The 13,090-nt window shown below is 41.6% G+C and overlaps 1 protein-coding gene across 3 annotated transcripts in view, besides 3 other annotated features; it reads right to left on the reverse strand.

Moving 5' to 3' along the window:
* The first annotated feature begins 150 nt into the window (after positions 1–150).
* Positions 151–1,127: a mobile genetic element.
* A 356-nt stretch (positions 1,128–1,483) lies between these two features.
* Positions 1,484–13,090, reverse strand: part of CG34357 (uncharacterized protein) — a 66,125-nt gene continuing 54,518 nt past the window's right edge. For 2 of the 3 annotated variants that reach the window (NM_001370010.1, NM_001202237.2), the window contains exons 7-15: positions 11,980–12,772; positions 7,099–7,189; positions 6,017–7,008; positions 5,497–5,673; positions 5,231–5,423; positions 4,715–4,979; positions 4,476–4,653; positions 4,150–4,161; positions 2,067–4,088 (exon numbers count right to left, since the gene is read on the reverse strand). In NM_001370010.1, coding sequence (NP_001356914.1) covers positions 2,933–4,088; positions 4,150–4,161; positions 4,476–4,653; positions 4,715–4,979; positions 5,231–5,423; positions 5,497–5,673; positions 6,017–7,008; positions 7,099–7,189; positions 11,980–12,772 — 3,857 coding nt within the window. In that variant the 3' untranslated portion in view covers positions 2,067–2,932. Of the gene's footprint in view, positions 4,089–4,149; positions 4,162–4,475; positions 4,654–4,714; positions 4,980–5,230; positions 5,424–5,496; positions 5,674–6,016; positions 7,009–7,098; positions 7,190–11,979; positions 12,773–13,090 lie in introns of all 3 variants that reach the window. The other variant, NM_001104211.2, reaches the window with a different exon arrangement.
* Positions 7,445–11,113: a mobile genetic element.
* Positions 11,324–11,437: a mobile genetic element.

The following is a 13,090-nucleotide window of genomic DNA, read 5'->3' on the forward strand; positions in this document are numbered from 1 at the left end:
TCACTAAAAAATGCATGAAGTCTATTAACTGGGCACCATATTCTCTTCCTTATTTGCCTTAATTGACATAATAATTGTCGTAAATTTGAGCAGCCATTTATGACAAAACTAAAATATTCAGAACAAATTATATACAAATTATATATACGGAAAATTAAAATTAAAAAGCGTGTAGACCGCTTTATTATGCGAATAGTGATTGCGAACCCCCGAATCTCGGTCAGATCACTTGCTCTGGATATCAGGCAAGAATGCCACCTAACTGTGTCACACGAAACTGTGCGCCAAGTCATCCTACGCCATAGGTACTCCTCAAGATTTGCAAGGAAAAACCCAATATGGAAAAGCGTCATTAATTCGCTGTGAGCATGATGGATCATGCGGAAGAGTACTGGGATGACGTCATATTTTGTGACGAAACAAAAATGATGCTCTTTTATAACGATGGGCCAAGCAGAGTATGGCGCAAACCGTTGAGTGCGCTAGAAAAACAAAATGTCATTCCAACGATAAAATTTGGAAAAATGACACTGATGGTTTGGGGCTGTATCACCAGCCGTGGAGTGGGAAAACTAGCCTTAATTGAAAGCACAATAAATGCCGTGCAATAACTAGAAATTTTAAAAAACAAATTCGGTCTAGTTAGCAACAACAAGCCAAATTTTAAGTTTTACCAGGACATGAGCAGAAACATAAAGAGTGCAATGTACGCACCTGGCGCCCTTATAACTGTGGTAAAGTGATCGATACGCCCCCTCAGAGTCCTGATCTGAACCCCATTTAAAATTTGTGGACCTACTTAAAGAAGAAGGTGGCAAAAAGGGACCTAAAACACGACAACAGCTTATGACTGTAATAGTCGAAGAGTGTGAAAAGATCCCGTTTGAATATGACCTGCAAAAACTTGTCCATTCCATGAAAAAAGGGCTTCAACTTGTAGCTAAAGCCAATGGGGAACATACTACATACCAAAACTTTGTTTTTTGATTTATAAGTAAAATAAATATTGTTTAATTATATTTTATAAAAAAAATTGCGTTTAATTAAGCAAAAAACCCTCAATTTTTAGCTTTAAAGTCAAAAATTCAACTTATTTCACAGTGTGTAAACAGTTTCTTGACAAACTGTATTTGTTTAAAGCAGTCTGTGTGAGTTGTTTTAGTTGGCTTTTAATTAAACTCTGTTAAAATAACATAGAGACTACAGACCAGGACTGTGAAGGAATTTAGAAAACCACGTTAGTGATTGTCCACTTAATATTCCAGTTTATTTGACCCATAATGAGAATTGCTATCGAATTAATGCTTGCATAAAAAATTGCAACCTGGTTTTAGCATTTTGACGAACCGCTTTGCCAACTGGAACCTTATCAATCGTTCAGGCTCCAACCCCGAAGCGAACCAATGTCAAAATACCAAAGGATATGGGATCACAGCCCTGCTATAGACTATATGTACTAATATGTACCTAGAATAAAAGGGTTAGTATGAGGTCAATTCATCTATGCGAATACTATTATTTATTTTCGACACATACGCATGGGACAGGTGGAGATTACAATACATCTAGGTTACAAAATATAAAATATATTATGACACGGAGACAAACCCTTCTCGATCACATGGGGACTAATAATATTTTTTTACCTTTTGTTTTTTTTTTAAAGTAACAACGATTGTCTTTAGAAAACTAAATTCACGTATGCGACGCTTATTTTATAGATATTTTTTAAAGTCCACTATATTCATTAATATTCCCAAGTAATCTAATTTTTTGTTATTATAAAGGAACTTCATGTACCCATATATATAAGTAGGTATACATATGTATTTATTTGAACATGCACACGAGTGAAACAAAAGAACAGCCAGCATTTTTAGATCCGATATTTAGTATGCAAACATTTTGATTACAATATTATTTGTTAGTTTGGTATGAATTTATGTAGAAAAGCTTACAATGGTTTCTTTTTCTGTTACCTGTCACGCTTCAAATCATACATACATATACGAAGTTTTCAAATGATTACTAAGTTTACATAATAGTTAATTAAATACATTTAATTTGCTATTTAGCTATTGCATTTTTATCATTAAAGTAGTAAATAATAATATTTTATTAAGATCAGCAATCTACCCATGTCGTCAGCCATCTAATATGAGCACTGGGTACAACTAAATGCTCAAGGACCTCTTTTCCTAGAAGTAAATAGATTCCGGTAAGCCTACGTTCTATATTTGAGAAACGCAGATTTTTGCTAATGACAATGGACTGCGGACTAGGTTATTAGTCACACCTTGAACTAAATTGTACTTTCAATTGCAGCTGGATGAAGCTGCCCTGGATCGAGGTACTTTGCTTTCACATCACAACATTTTCAAATTGATATCATTCACATACTCACACCGCACTGTGGGACTGGGAAGATGCGTTGGGGAAATGTAGTCTGTCGATGAGTTTTCACCGAGTTGGCCAAGTCTTTCCCAAGCTTGGAATACATATTTGCAAGTACATTAATTTGCTTCACAGCTAAAAACGATTATTGTGGTTAATAAAGTACATTATGCTAAATATTTCAGAAAATAAAAATATTTTGCGCTTGAAGAATCAATTATTACCTAAGAACGTTTAAATGTAGGCCAAGTGCGTTATTTTACTTTTTAAAAATAAGGGATATAGTTCGGCAAAAGGCTTTATTTTCGCTTGTACTGGTTCATTTATTAATTCCACGGGCACATTCAACTCCACACGAGCCGAAACCCAATTTTCAAGACACCTTTTATGGAAAAATATAAAAAGTGTGTGTCGGTGAAACATGGGTGTTAGACAACATTTCTCCAGCTTGACCTCCCCCCCATCACACACACACTCGCACACTCAATCTCGGTTCGGATGAGACCTAAAGCTTTAAACGGCGCCCCGTGTGGGGGCCTTAGATTGTGCCCTATCTGCTCAGCAGTTGCTCTGCATTAAGGGTCAGCTCTGGGCCGGGATGGGTGCCATTATTGTTGTTGGCTGCACCATGGGAACTGGTACTATTGCTGTTGTGGGCATAGATCCCGTTCAAAGTCCTGGACGGGGCCGGCGATGTGGGGGCGGAAAGCTGGGGCGGACTCATGGGCGGCAGCGGCGGCGACTGCGCCTCCAGCGTTGATGGCGGACTGCGGTTTAGATTGCTGTCCAGGCTACTGTGGTGCTGCGAGGAGGCCGGCGACAGCGGGATCTCCTCGATCTTCTCCAGATCCTGGGTGATCGAGGCAGAGTTCTGCTTGTGGGACCGCGTTAGCGTTCCCTTGGGACTGCGAGTAGTGTCGTGCAAGAGAGGTATGTCCAGCATGGAGCTCTTGACACCCCCACCACAACCGCCCACCAACCCCGAGTAGGTGTTTGCCTGCAGGGAGTGCTGGTGGTGCTGCTGCTCTCCCTTCGCCTGCTGGTCGTCGCGATCCAAGCTGAACTGCCGACGCAGAAGGCGACTGGAGCCGGGCTTGCTGTCGAACCGAGAGGCTCCTCCCCCACACCCACTTCCGCTCAAGGCTATCGAGGCGCAGGCGCCTCCGCCCGCTTGTCCACCACCCGCTCCGCCCGCCACACTGCCGTAGAGGTATTTTCCGTCGTAGAACTGGGTGAGGTTGCTCTCGCTGGGACTGAGGCATTTGTAGTGGTTGTACGGCGAACTGAGGTCCATCATCTCCTCGATCTTTTTGTACAGCCTTGAGCTGGATCCTCCTGTGGAGCTTGGCAGACGGTTAAAGCTGTTCGGGTTGAGTAGATTTTCTGGAGTCAGTTCGGAGAGCTTCCGCGACTGTGGACTGGTACTGCTGGGGGTTGTCTTGCCCGGAAACTCCGGACAAAGGGTGGCGTTGGGGCTAATTGTGTTGGTGGAATTGGAGTCCAGGGAGTATGAGTTGGGGAGATTGGTCCCGGAAGCCAGGTCTGCGTTGGTGGGCGGTGTTATCTCGACCTTCACCTCGACGGATTCCCCAGCCAGCGAGGAGCTCTGCGAAGAGGAGGGATTTGTGCTCGTCCGAGACTTGTTGGCCTGCGCCTTCAACGTTATTGAGTTGCGTATAAGGGACTCATCCAAGCTGCGGAATACCAATAAAAAAAGTTACTAAAAGCAGTCGCGATAAGCGATCTTCAACATACCCGTGAGATTCTCTAGTAGAATTGTAGGAAAGCATATGTCGAAAGGTGGTAAATATTCCATTAATTATACATTATATTGTTTGGTTAAAAATGTGAAATCATAAAAAGAGTATACGAATCAATTCTTGGCCAAATTAAGATGCGGGTAAAACAAATTTAAAAAAAATTCTAAAAAATGGTTCCATTTCATATTTATAAATTATTTTTGTATAAACAGCTTAAGGAAACCGGTTTATTACTGTGATAATAAATGAAAGAGGTTTTATCGAGAATCCTTCGAGTGCCGTTTGATTGCCCAACTGATATTTGTATCGCAATATTCTCACCCAATAGGCGGCGGTGCGGGCAGGGGCTTATCGAATCCTTTTTTTCCCAGCAGCCAGAAGGTGTTCATCATGCCCTTTCCCTTGATGTCGATGAGACCTCTTGGCTCGATGGCATAGCCACCCCGAGCATCCAGTCGATCCCGCGTCTCCTGGGACATATGGATGCGCCAGGAGGATCCTTAAGTGCACATATCGTTAGTTAAATGTGTGGCGACTTAAAAAGCTAAATTTGCGATTACCGGTCGACTCCATTCTCGATGCCGTGTTCACTGTGTCCCCAAAAAGACAGTACCTGGGCATCGTGAGACCCACCACTCCGGCGCAACACGGACCCGTGTGGAGGCCGATTCTCAGTTGGAGTGGAACTCCGGGAAGATGCTTAACATTGAAACGACCACTTTGATGCAGAAGATCCAAGGCCATGGTAGCTATCTGCTCAGCATGGTCGGGTATTTTTACGGGTAGCCCGCTCACCACCATATACGCATCGCCGATTGTCTCCACCTGACCAAAGAAGTGGAAAATTATTCAAAGAACTAACAATTCATTCCTCTACCTTTAACTTGCAAAGCAAAAGATAGTTATTTAGTAAACTAAAACTATCGTGACATTCTCATGCATAACTAAATTTGTGGTTTAAGGAAAAAGGATTTTGGATTTCAGATCTTTATACTAGATAAGTTAAGTGTAACGTTTTATTATACTAAAGTAACGAAAATAATTGAAATCAATCATAAAGGTAATGTATACCTTACCTTGTAAACGTTGTAGGCGTTGATTGTGGCATCGAAGATCGTATAGAGATCGTTGAGCAAATCTACAACTTGAACCGGACTGCAATGGGCGGCGATTGTTGTAAAACCAACAATGTCACTGAAGTATATGGTTACGTCGGAAAATTCTTCCGGGTCGACGGCCAAGCCCATCTTTAGTTTTTCAGCAACCGAGCTTTTAACAAGGGTATAACAGGGTACATAACATATATATTGTTGGACCTATGTGTTGATTGATGGTGTCTTACCTTGGTAACATGCGATTCAGCAGCTGTTCAGTCTTCTTTCGTTCAATGTCCAGTTGTTCAGTGCGCTCCCGAATCAACTCCTCCAAGTTATTCGAGTACTTCTCGAGCATTTGGAACATAGTGTCCACAAAGTTTACCTTGCGTCCATGGTTCAGCATCTTGAAGCGCTCATACACGCTAAGGTATGTAAATAAAGAAGATAAAGCCATGACACATATAGGAAATATAAGGAAGCAACTGAGTCTTATATACCTCTAAAAAGATATTATATAATCAAGAATAACGAAGTTTAACCTATAATTTATAGTTTCGGAAGCGCTTACTGCTAACTTCTAAATTCTTTTCAACCTATCTAGTTTACTCTTTTGTGATTCCTTCTTATTGGAAACGCTGTAAAAGGAAATGTCCTCATAACGAAACATCCAACACTATCTATGTACATTTCCTGTATAACTATTATTAGATTAGGATTGCGTGTGCCTTTCGAACTGTCCAATAAGCTTTTGTGGGTGGTACTTACGAGTTGAAGTCGGGACGCATGTCAGGCTGTTCGGCCCAGCACTGGCGCATGATATTGATGGCCTCCGGGGGAGCGGCTCCCTTGGAAACGGAGGGCCGTATCAGAGGCGGGGGCTTTTTAATTTTCACTATTATTTCCTCCGGCGAGAGGGAGAGCATGCAGTAGGGCTCTCCCCTGACTACCACCTCCTGCATTATGATTCCGAAGGAATATACGTCTCCAAGTTGGGTTCCCAACTGAATGCGGCCGTGCTGATGGTGATGCTGGTGCAGCTTCATGTTTCGAAGGAGCTCAGGAGCTGTCCATAATAGCTCTTTAGCACTTCTGGTTCTTGGCGGAAGTCCCTGCGATTCATAAAAAGAATTCAACCCATAGTCTGTGATTTTCAGGACCCATCGAGCATCCACTACGCAGTTTCTCGAGGTCAAGGCACCATGAACTCTCAAAGGCGAGGTGTGTAGGTAGCGCATGCCCCTGACCAGATCCGTAAGCAAGCTTAGCCGAAACGACCAGTCCAGCTTGATCTCATCCATGATAAGCACATCTTGCAGCGATCCTCTGGAGCAGTAATCAAAGACCATGGCCGTGCGGTTTGGATCTGATAGCCATCCAATTAAGGGGTTTATATTTTCGTGCCTCAGCCCATGGGCCATTACGAGTAGATCCATTGCCTTGGTGCGCAATTCCGCAGATCCGTTTATATTCACCTCCTTAAGCTGCACGAGATCTCCGTTATACCGAGCTCTCATGTCCAGATGGGCGGGGTTGTGCCTGGCTAAGCTGCCAGTGGCGGAAGAGCCGCTTTTCCCGTTCGCCGTGGTTGTGATGGCTCCAGCCGATCCCGGAGCTGCTGCGCCGGGAATCACGAAACCTAGATTCTTAAGGGAGCCAATGGAACCCTTAAGAAGATCCGGTTTGTCTACTTCCGGGCCTCCAAACTCCTGCAGTTGCTGTAGCCAACAGCATAGCATGGCCTCTATACCCTCATCAACCTGAAATCAAATAAAAAAAAAAAAAAAAAAATTGGACGTGTTATTAAAAAAGTGGGGCGATGATATAGAAATTGGGGTCATGGTGCTTACCCTTCGGGAATCCACTGGAAAAACAAAATCGCTGGCAGAAAGGACTATTTTGTTGGGCCCCTTGGAGAGACGCTTACGTAAGAAGTAGTTCCTGTGCGGGATTAAATGAAATTTTAGATTCTTAAGACATCGTATTTTTTCTTATTTTCTCTAGGTTCTGTGCAACAGAGAAGCCTTTAAAAGTGCAACACTTGCATTCCCAAAAAATTGCCACGTGGTAGGAGTCTTGACAAAAATAACTCTTGATCACATGTGTTGTGTTTTTTAATTGGATCGTGAACTTGAAGAAGGAGCATTTAAATTCAGCTCCTTCTGCTCTTACTCATGGTTGTAATATATATATATATTTTTATGCGTTGCTTTGTTTATTGAAGCTTCTCATTATGAGACTAACAATAAGTTTAAAAATCTTAAAAAGTTCTTAACTAACAGTTACTATTGCAACTGATATGAGTTTGTGTGGCCCTAATAGTTATCGTTGGGTTGGCATATCGTTACGACGAAGATTCGGCTAGAAAGCCGTGTTAAGTCTCTCGCATGCCTGTTCGGATGGGCGGGCACGTAGTTTGTTGCGATATTTTTCCATTTGTTTGGCTATTTCATCTCTGACCGGAAGTATGAATAAATCCCTATGTAAGTTATCACTTCGAACGCCGGTGATGGTACTCAGGAATTTCGATTGGGCTCGTTGGATGATTTCTACGTTGCTGTTACTGGCGTTCCCCCATAGCTGGATAGCTGGATAGGTCCAGGTCGGTTTTAGGACGGAGTTGTAGAGTAAGACCTTATATTCTAGTCTCAGAGGAGAGCGTATACTAAGAAGCCAATGTAGACTATTGGCTTTTAGTGTGTTCTTTTTGCCTCGACGTGTCTACGCCAAGTGAGTCGTATGTCAAGATGAATAGCTAGATACGTAACTTCATTTGATTTTGGAATAACAGTGTTCTTTAGTATGAGCATAGGGCAATCTTGCCTGTTGAGGGTAAAAGTTACGTGTTTAGATTTCTGTTCATTGACTTTTATTCGCCAGTCAGAAAACCATTTCTCAATATGTGCCAGGTAGAGAGCTAGTTGTGCAGTAGCTTGCCGTGAACATTTAGAGCGGTTCAGGATTGCAGTGTCATCGGCAAATGTAGATATTGTTAGTTGCCTCGATGTTGGTATATCTGCTGTATATAGTAGATATAGTGTTGGGCAAAGTACGCTGCCTTGAGGAACCCCAGCTTCTATGATGTGGTCCTCAGACGTAACAGTGCCGAATCTAATTGAGAACACTCTATTGTGCAGGTACGACTTTAAAAGCTTATGGGTGCATTCAGGGAGTGTTGACATAATTTTATGCATTAGGCCATCTAACCAGACTCTGTCAAATGCTTGTGCCACGTCGAGAAAAATGACAGTGCAGTACTCTCTCTTTTCGAATGCATTTCGAATTTCAGTTGTGATTCGATTGACTTGTTCGATTGTTCCATGTTTCTCCTGAAAATCGAATTGATGCTCCGGTATTTTGTTAAAAGTTCGCAGATAGGGTATAATAAAGGTCAGGAGACATTTTTCGAAGAGTTTTGACATACATGATAGTAAACTTATAGGTCTGCATGATAATGGAACTGTATCATCCTTTACCGGTTTCCGTATCATAATGATGATCGACTTTTTCCATAACGAAGGGAAGTGACCAATTCTATTTATTGCATTGAAGAGCTGGCAAATAGTTTGGACGGCACAAAATGGAAGTTCGATGATCATCTTAGGGTTTATTAGATCGCTGCCGGGGCTCTTATTAGGCTTTAATTCCTTAATGATTTTAGCAATTTCAGTTGGTCGAAATTCTATTGTATTCTGTGTCGTTTGGCTTACAACTGTTTGCTCGAAATTATTCGTTGCTGGCTTTGGTTGAAATACGTTTTGAAGGTGCTCAGCGAAAGTAGAAGCTCTATGTTTATCGCTGCGGACCCATTCACCTGCAGAATTTCTTATTGGCACAACATTTTCTACCGGTGGGCTTACAGATGGGTGTGGTCTCCATAATGGGTATTTTGTGCTAAAAGGTGATAATTGCTCTATGTAGCGGCGTTGTGCGCATTCCTGCTCGTTGATTACCTCATTTCTTATTGATGATTCTTGGGTTCAGTTCAATGTGCGAACTTACGAATTTCTTGTATTTTAGCCAGTTAGTTCTATTGGATGTCACTCGACAGGGTGAATTTTTCAGATCCGCATATTGAAGATAATTAATGAGCCCGGCCAGTGATCAGAAGATAGGTCTGGGAGAGATTCGGCGTTTATATGATTATGAGAGATGTTTCTTGTAACAGCAAAGTCAATCAAGTCTGGTTACAGGACGAGATCCCCAGTGCGTATGCTTAGCATCGTAGTCACCAGCAGCTATAAAAGCGAAAAAAAATCAAAAATTGGTTTACGGATATCGTAAAGCGAGGTGGGCAGTATACAGCAGCAATTGTTATTTGTCCGTTACCCAGCTGTATATTTAAAGATGTTGCCTGTGAGTAGTTTGTCGAAAAGTCGTTGCGGAAAGTATGTTTTATGCGGTTTCTAATCAGGACTTCAGTGCCTCCATGTGCTTTACCATCAGGGTGGTTGGTGCCGTAGAATATATAACCATTTATTTGATATGTGTACTTGTTTGTAAGATGTGTTTCAGAAAGGAGCATTACATCGATATGTTTGTTTTGGAGAAATTGAGCCATTTCAAGCTTGTGTCGCGAAACGTCGTTTTCATTCCATAGAGTTATACGTAAGGGAGCCATTGATTATTTTGACTGCTGCGGTACCAGCATCTGTATCAATAGATCCTGATTACTCATAAGATTTTCCATGGTTGTTCTCATAAATGTCATGAATTCGGTTATGCTTTGTTGCAAGTTAAGGATCATTGTTTCAATATTGCCTTGTGGTTGTCCTGTTGGCTGATCAGCATTTACCATGTTTTGTTCAGCGAGTGGGAATAGAGTTGTAGGATTTGTAGATGCAAGACCTGATTTAAGCGCACTTGCAAATGTTACGTTACTGTTGGTGAGACTGTTTAAGTGGGCATCAGGTGTATGTTTTGAGGGTATAATTGTGCTCGACGTGCTTTGCCCACGCATCATAGTTACTTTTTGGTGTAGCCGATTTTTTAGATCCTTATATACAGGGCAACCTCTGTAGTTTGCTGTGTGATTACCTCCGCAGTTAATACACTTTTTCATACCGGGGTCAGCTTTGTTTGATGAGCAGTTAACAGAGCTGTGAAGCTCACCACAAGCTACACATACAGTGCGAAGGGTACAATAAGTTTTTGTATGACCATATTTTTGGCCATTTGCACACTGTACAGGTCCTTTGCGCTTATGCGGCTCTTTAACAGAGATTCTACGGTGTAAGAGATATTGCAGTTTATAAATGGGGTGACTCTCGTTTATCTTCAATGCCCAAGAGTCTGGTTCAAGTTCGACGTTGAAAAGAGGTTGTGGCTTTTTATCTTTGTTAAATATGTTGGTAACTGATTTCGGCTTAAAACCTCGTTTTATTAGGGGTTCCTGAAATTTCCTCAGGGGTTATTTCAGGCCTAAGGCCTTTAATAACTAACTTTGTAGTCCCTTGCTGCTTTTTAGCTGGTACGTATAAAAGTTTTTCTTGGCATCGTTGAGGTATTTGGTATTTGACTTCCGTTTTGACTTGCACTTTTGTTTCATGAATGTTGCCCTTGGTCAGGGGAATTATGTGGAAACTGTCTTTCTCAATAAGGACCATTATTTGTTTACGAGGGCGCTGGAACTTTTTTCTCTGATGTAGATTGGAGGCGGCTTAGGGGTCTTCTTAATGTCTTTGTCAGAATTTGGCAGATCGTCTAAATCATCGGGCAAAATGGCAAATCGGTTATAATTGTTGGGCATGTTAGTTTTCTGTCTTCTTATGTCACAATTTATTTTTGATTTATTACCCATTGAATAATTTTGTGGGCTTAGTTTTCGCTTTATTTGTATGTATCGATCTAGTCTGTATGGTCGATAGAGCCATTCACGAGTAACGGGTATGAAAACAGTAGCCTAGTTAGATACACTTTATTTAGAATTTAACTATTTTTGGCACAATGATAGAAATGGGCAGAAAATTAACCAAATATAATAATATTTATAATTAAAATGCTTAATCAAATATAAATAGAAATTAGCACGACATTAAATTTAATAAAATCAAACGGGGTAGAGAATATTAGAATCTAAATTTTAAGTTTCTAGCTTGTACAGTTCACGACAGCACAGTTTTTTTTTACAGACAAACGGATATGGCCAGTTCAACTCTGCTAATGGTGCTGATCAAGAATATATATATACATCATGTCCATCGTTTTACCTGTTAGATACTTTTCTTGGAATCGGGTTTACTCTTTTCTGAAATCTGATGTATAGCAAATAAGGAGGCTTTATTATTTGACCGTGTACGGTGTACCATTTGTCAGAATGGTATACCCACATATGCCTGAAAAATCGCATTCAGTAGTTGCTTTCAGTGTTATTTTGAATTTGTGTACAATTTTGCTAAAATTTTGCACATTTTAAATCAATTTATTTCTTAAAGCTCCCATATCAATTAATAAAGTTTTAGAAATATACACACATTTTTTATTGAATTGTAGAGTGTTAAAGTATAAAGTTTCTTAAATAAAAGAATATGAAATGAAGAAAATGTTATTGCACTTAATACCAATTCGGTCCCTCAATCTATGTAAATACGGTTGAATAAATTTATTTAAGCTTAAGATCCTTTTGAATTAATTTCGATTGCTTATTATAAATTATAACTTAACGGTAACTCTGGGTGCTACGTTAAGTCAAATTTCCCTATAATGACATTATTAACTGGCAGGAAACTTACCTCATGGCGATTCCCCCGGCTACTATGCCCGCTATCATGATGACCAACAGGCAAACACAGATCGCCGCGATGGTCCAGCAGATGGCACCACATTGCCACAGGAGGACACTGCTGACCAGCAACCACTCGTCGTATCCAGGGTGTATGGAGTGGGAGATGTAGGAGCCACCCCCTTCCACCACCGACCCACCTCCTCGACTTCCTGGGTCGCTCTCCAGAATAAGCAGTGGTCTCCACTTGTAAGTGGCGACCGGGGCGTCCCTAACGATGTCCAGCACCACAAAATCAAATTGGGGACTGGTTTCTGAAGTGTCCGATTGGGTAGTGGTGGTCACAATCGTATCGTAGAGCGGGAGGAGATTGCGGTACGGGTACAGCTTGTGCAGGCTGGCATTGCGATGCCCGGAGGGTGGTGGATCCTTGTAGTTGCCGTTGAGGGGCGCGCGAAAATTCTGCATTGTTGCCATCAGTCCGGCCGCATTCAGAAATAGTCGATGTCTGTCGTTTAGCAGAGTCAGCACCAAAAGATTGCTGCTGACCACTTCGGCTGGAGAACCCGTGTTGCGTGCGAAGGCGTCACTCTGTGATCCGCCCATCCGAGACAAATATTTGTAGAACCCATGCTGAGTGTCCAATGAGCTGGCCGCCATGTCGATGAGCAGGATTTTGGTGTGCTGCCTCCCGGGCCTTGAACCCTGACCGTCTTTCCTCGCCTGCTCCGTCCAGTCCAACTCGATGGTGGACAACAGGAGGATGGTGCTCGCATCGTTCAGCGGGGCTGTGATAATAATTGCTGAAAATCGAAACCGAATGCAATGAGTTTTCAGCACGGGAACAACACAAGTATAAATATTGTAACTGCTACGCAGATCCTAATACAATTAGGATCAAAGATTGCTCTTTCAAAGAAATATAACTCGTGTTATCATTATCATTATCATCATTTGTGACTTGGCATCTTTTCAAGTCAATTAATTCATCTAGGAATTTAAAACTAGGACTTCTAAAATGCCATACTATCTTTTATATTGCAAACTTTATCAAGAACATTAAATATGGATATAATTTTCAATAATAGATTTCTGCTCTCAGATGGCAACACTCTTAAGCT

The sequence above is a fragment of the Drosophila melanogaster genome, chromosome 3R (genome assembly GCF_000001215.4).
Source record: "Drosophila melanogaster chromosome 3R".
Taxonomy (NCBI): Eukaryota; Metazoa; Arthropoda; class Insecta; order Diptera; family Drosophilidae; genus Drosophila; species Drosophila melanogaster.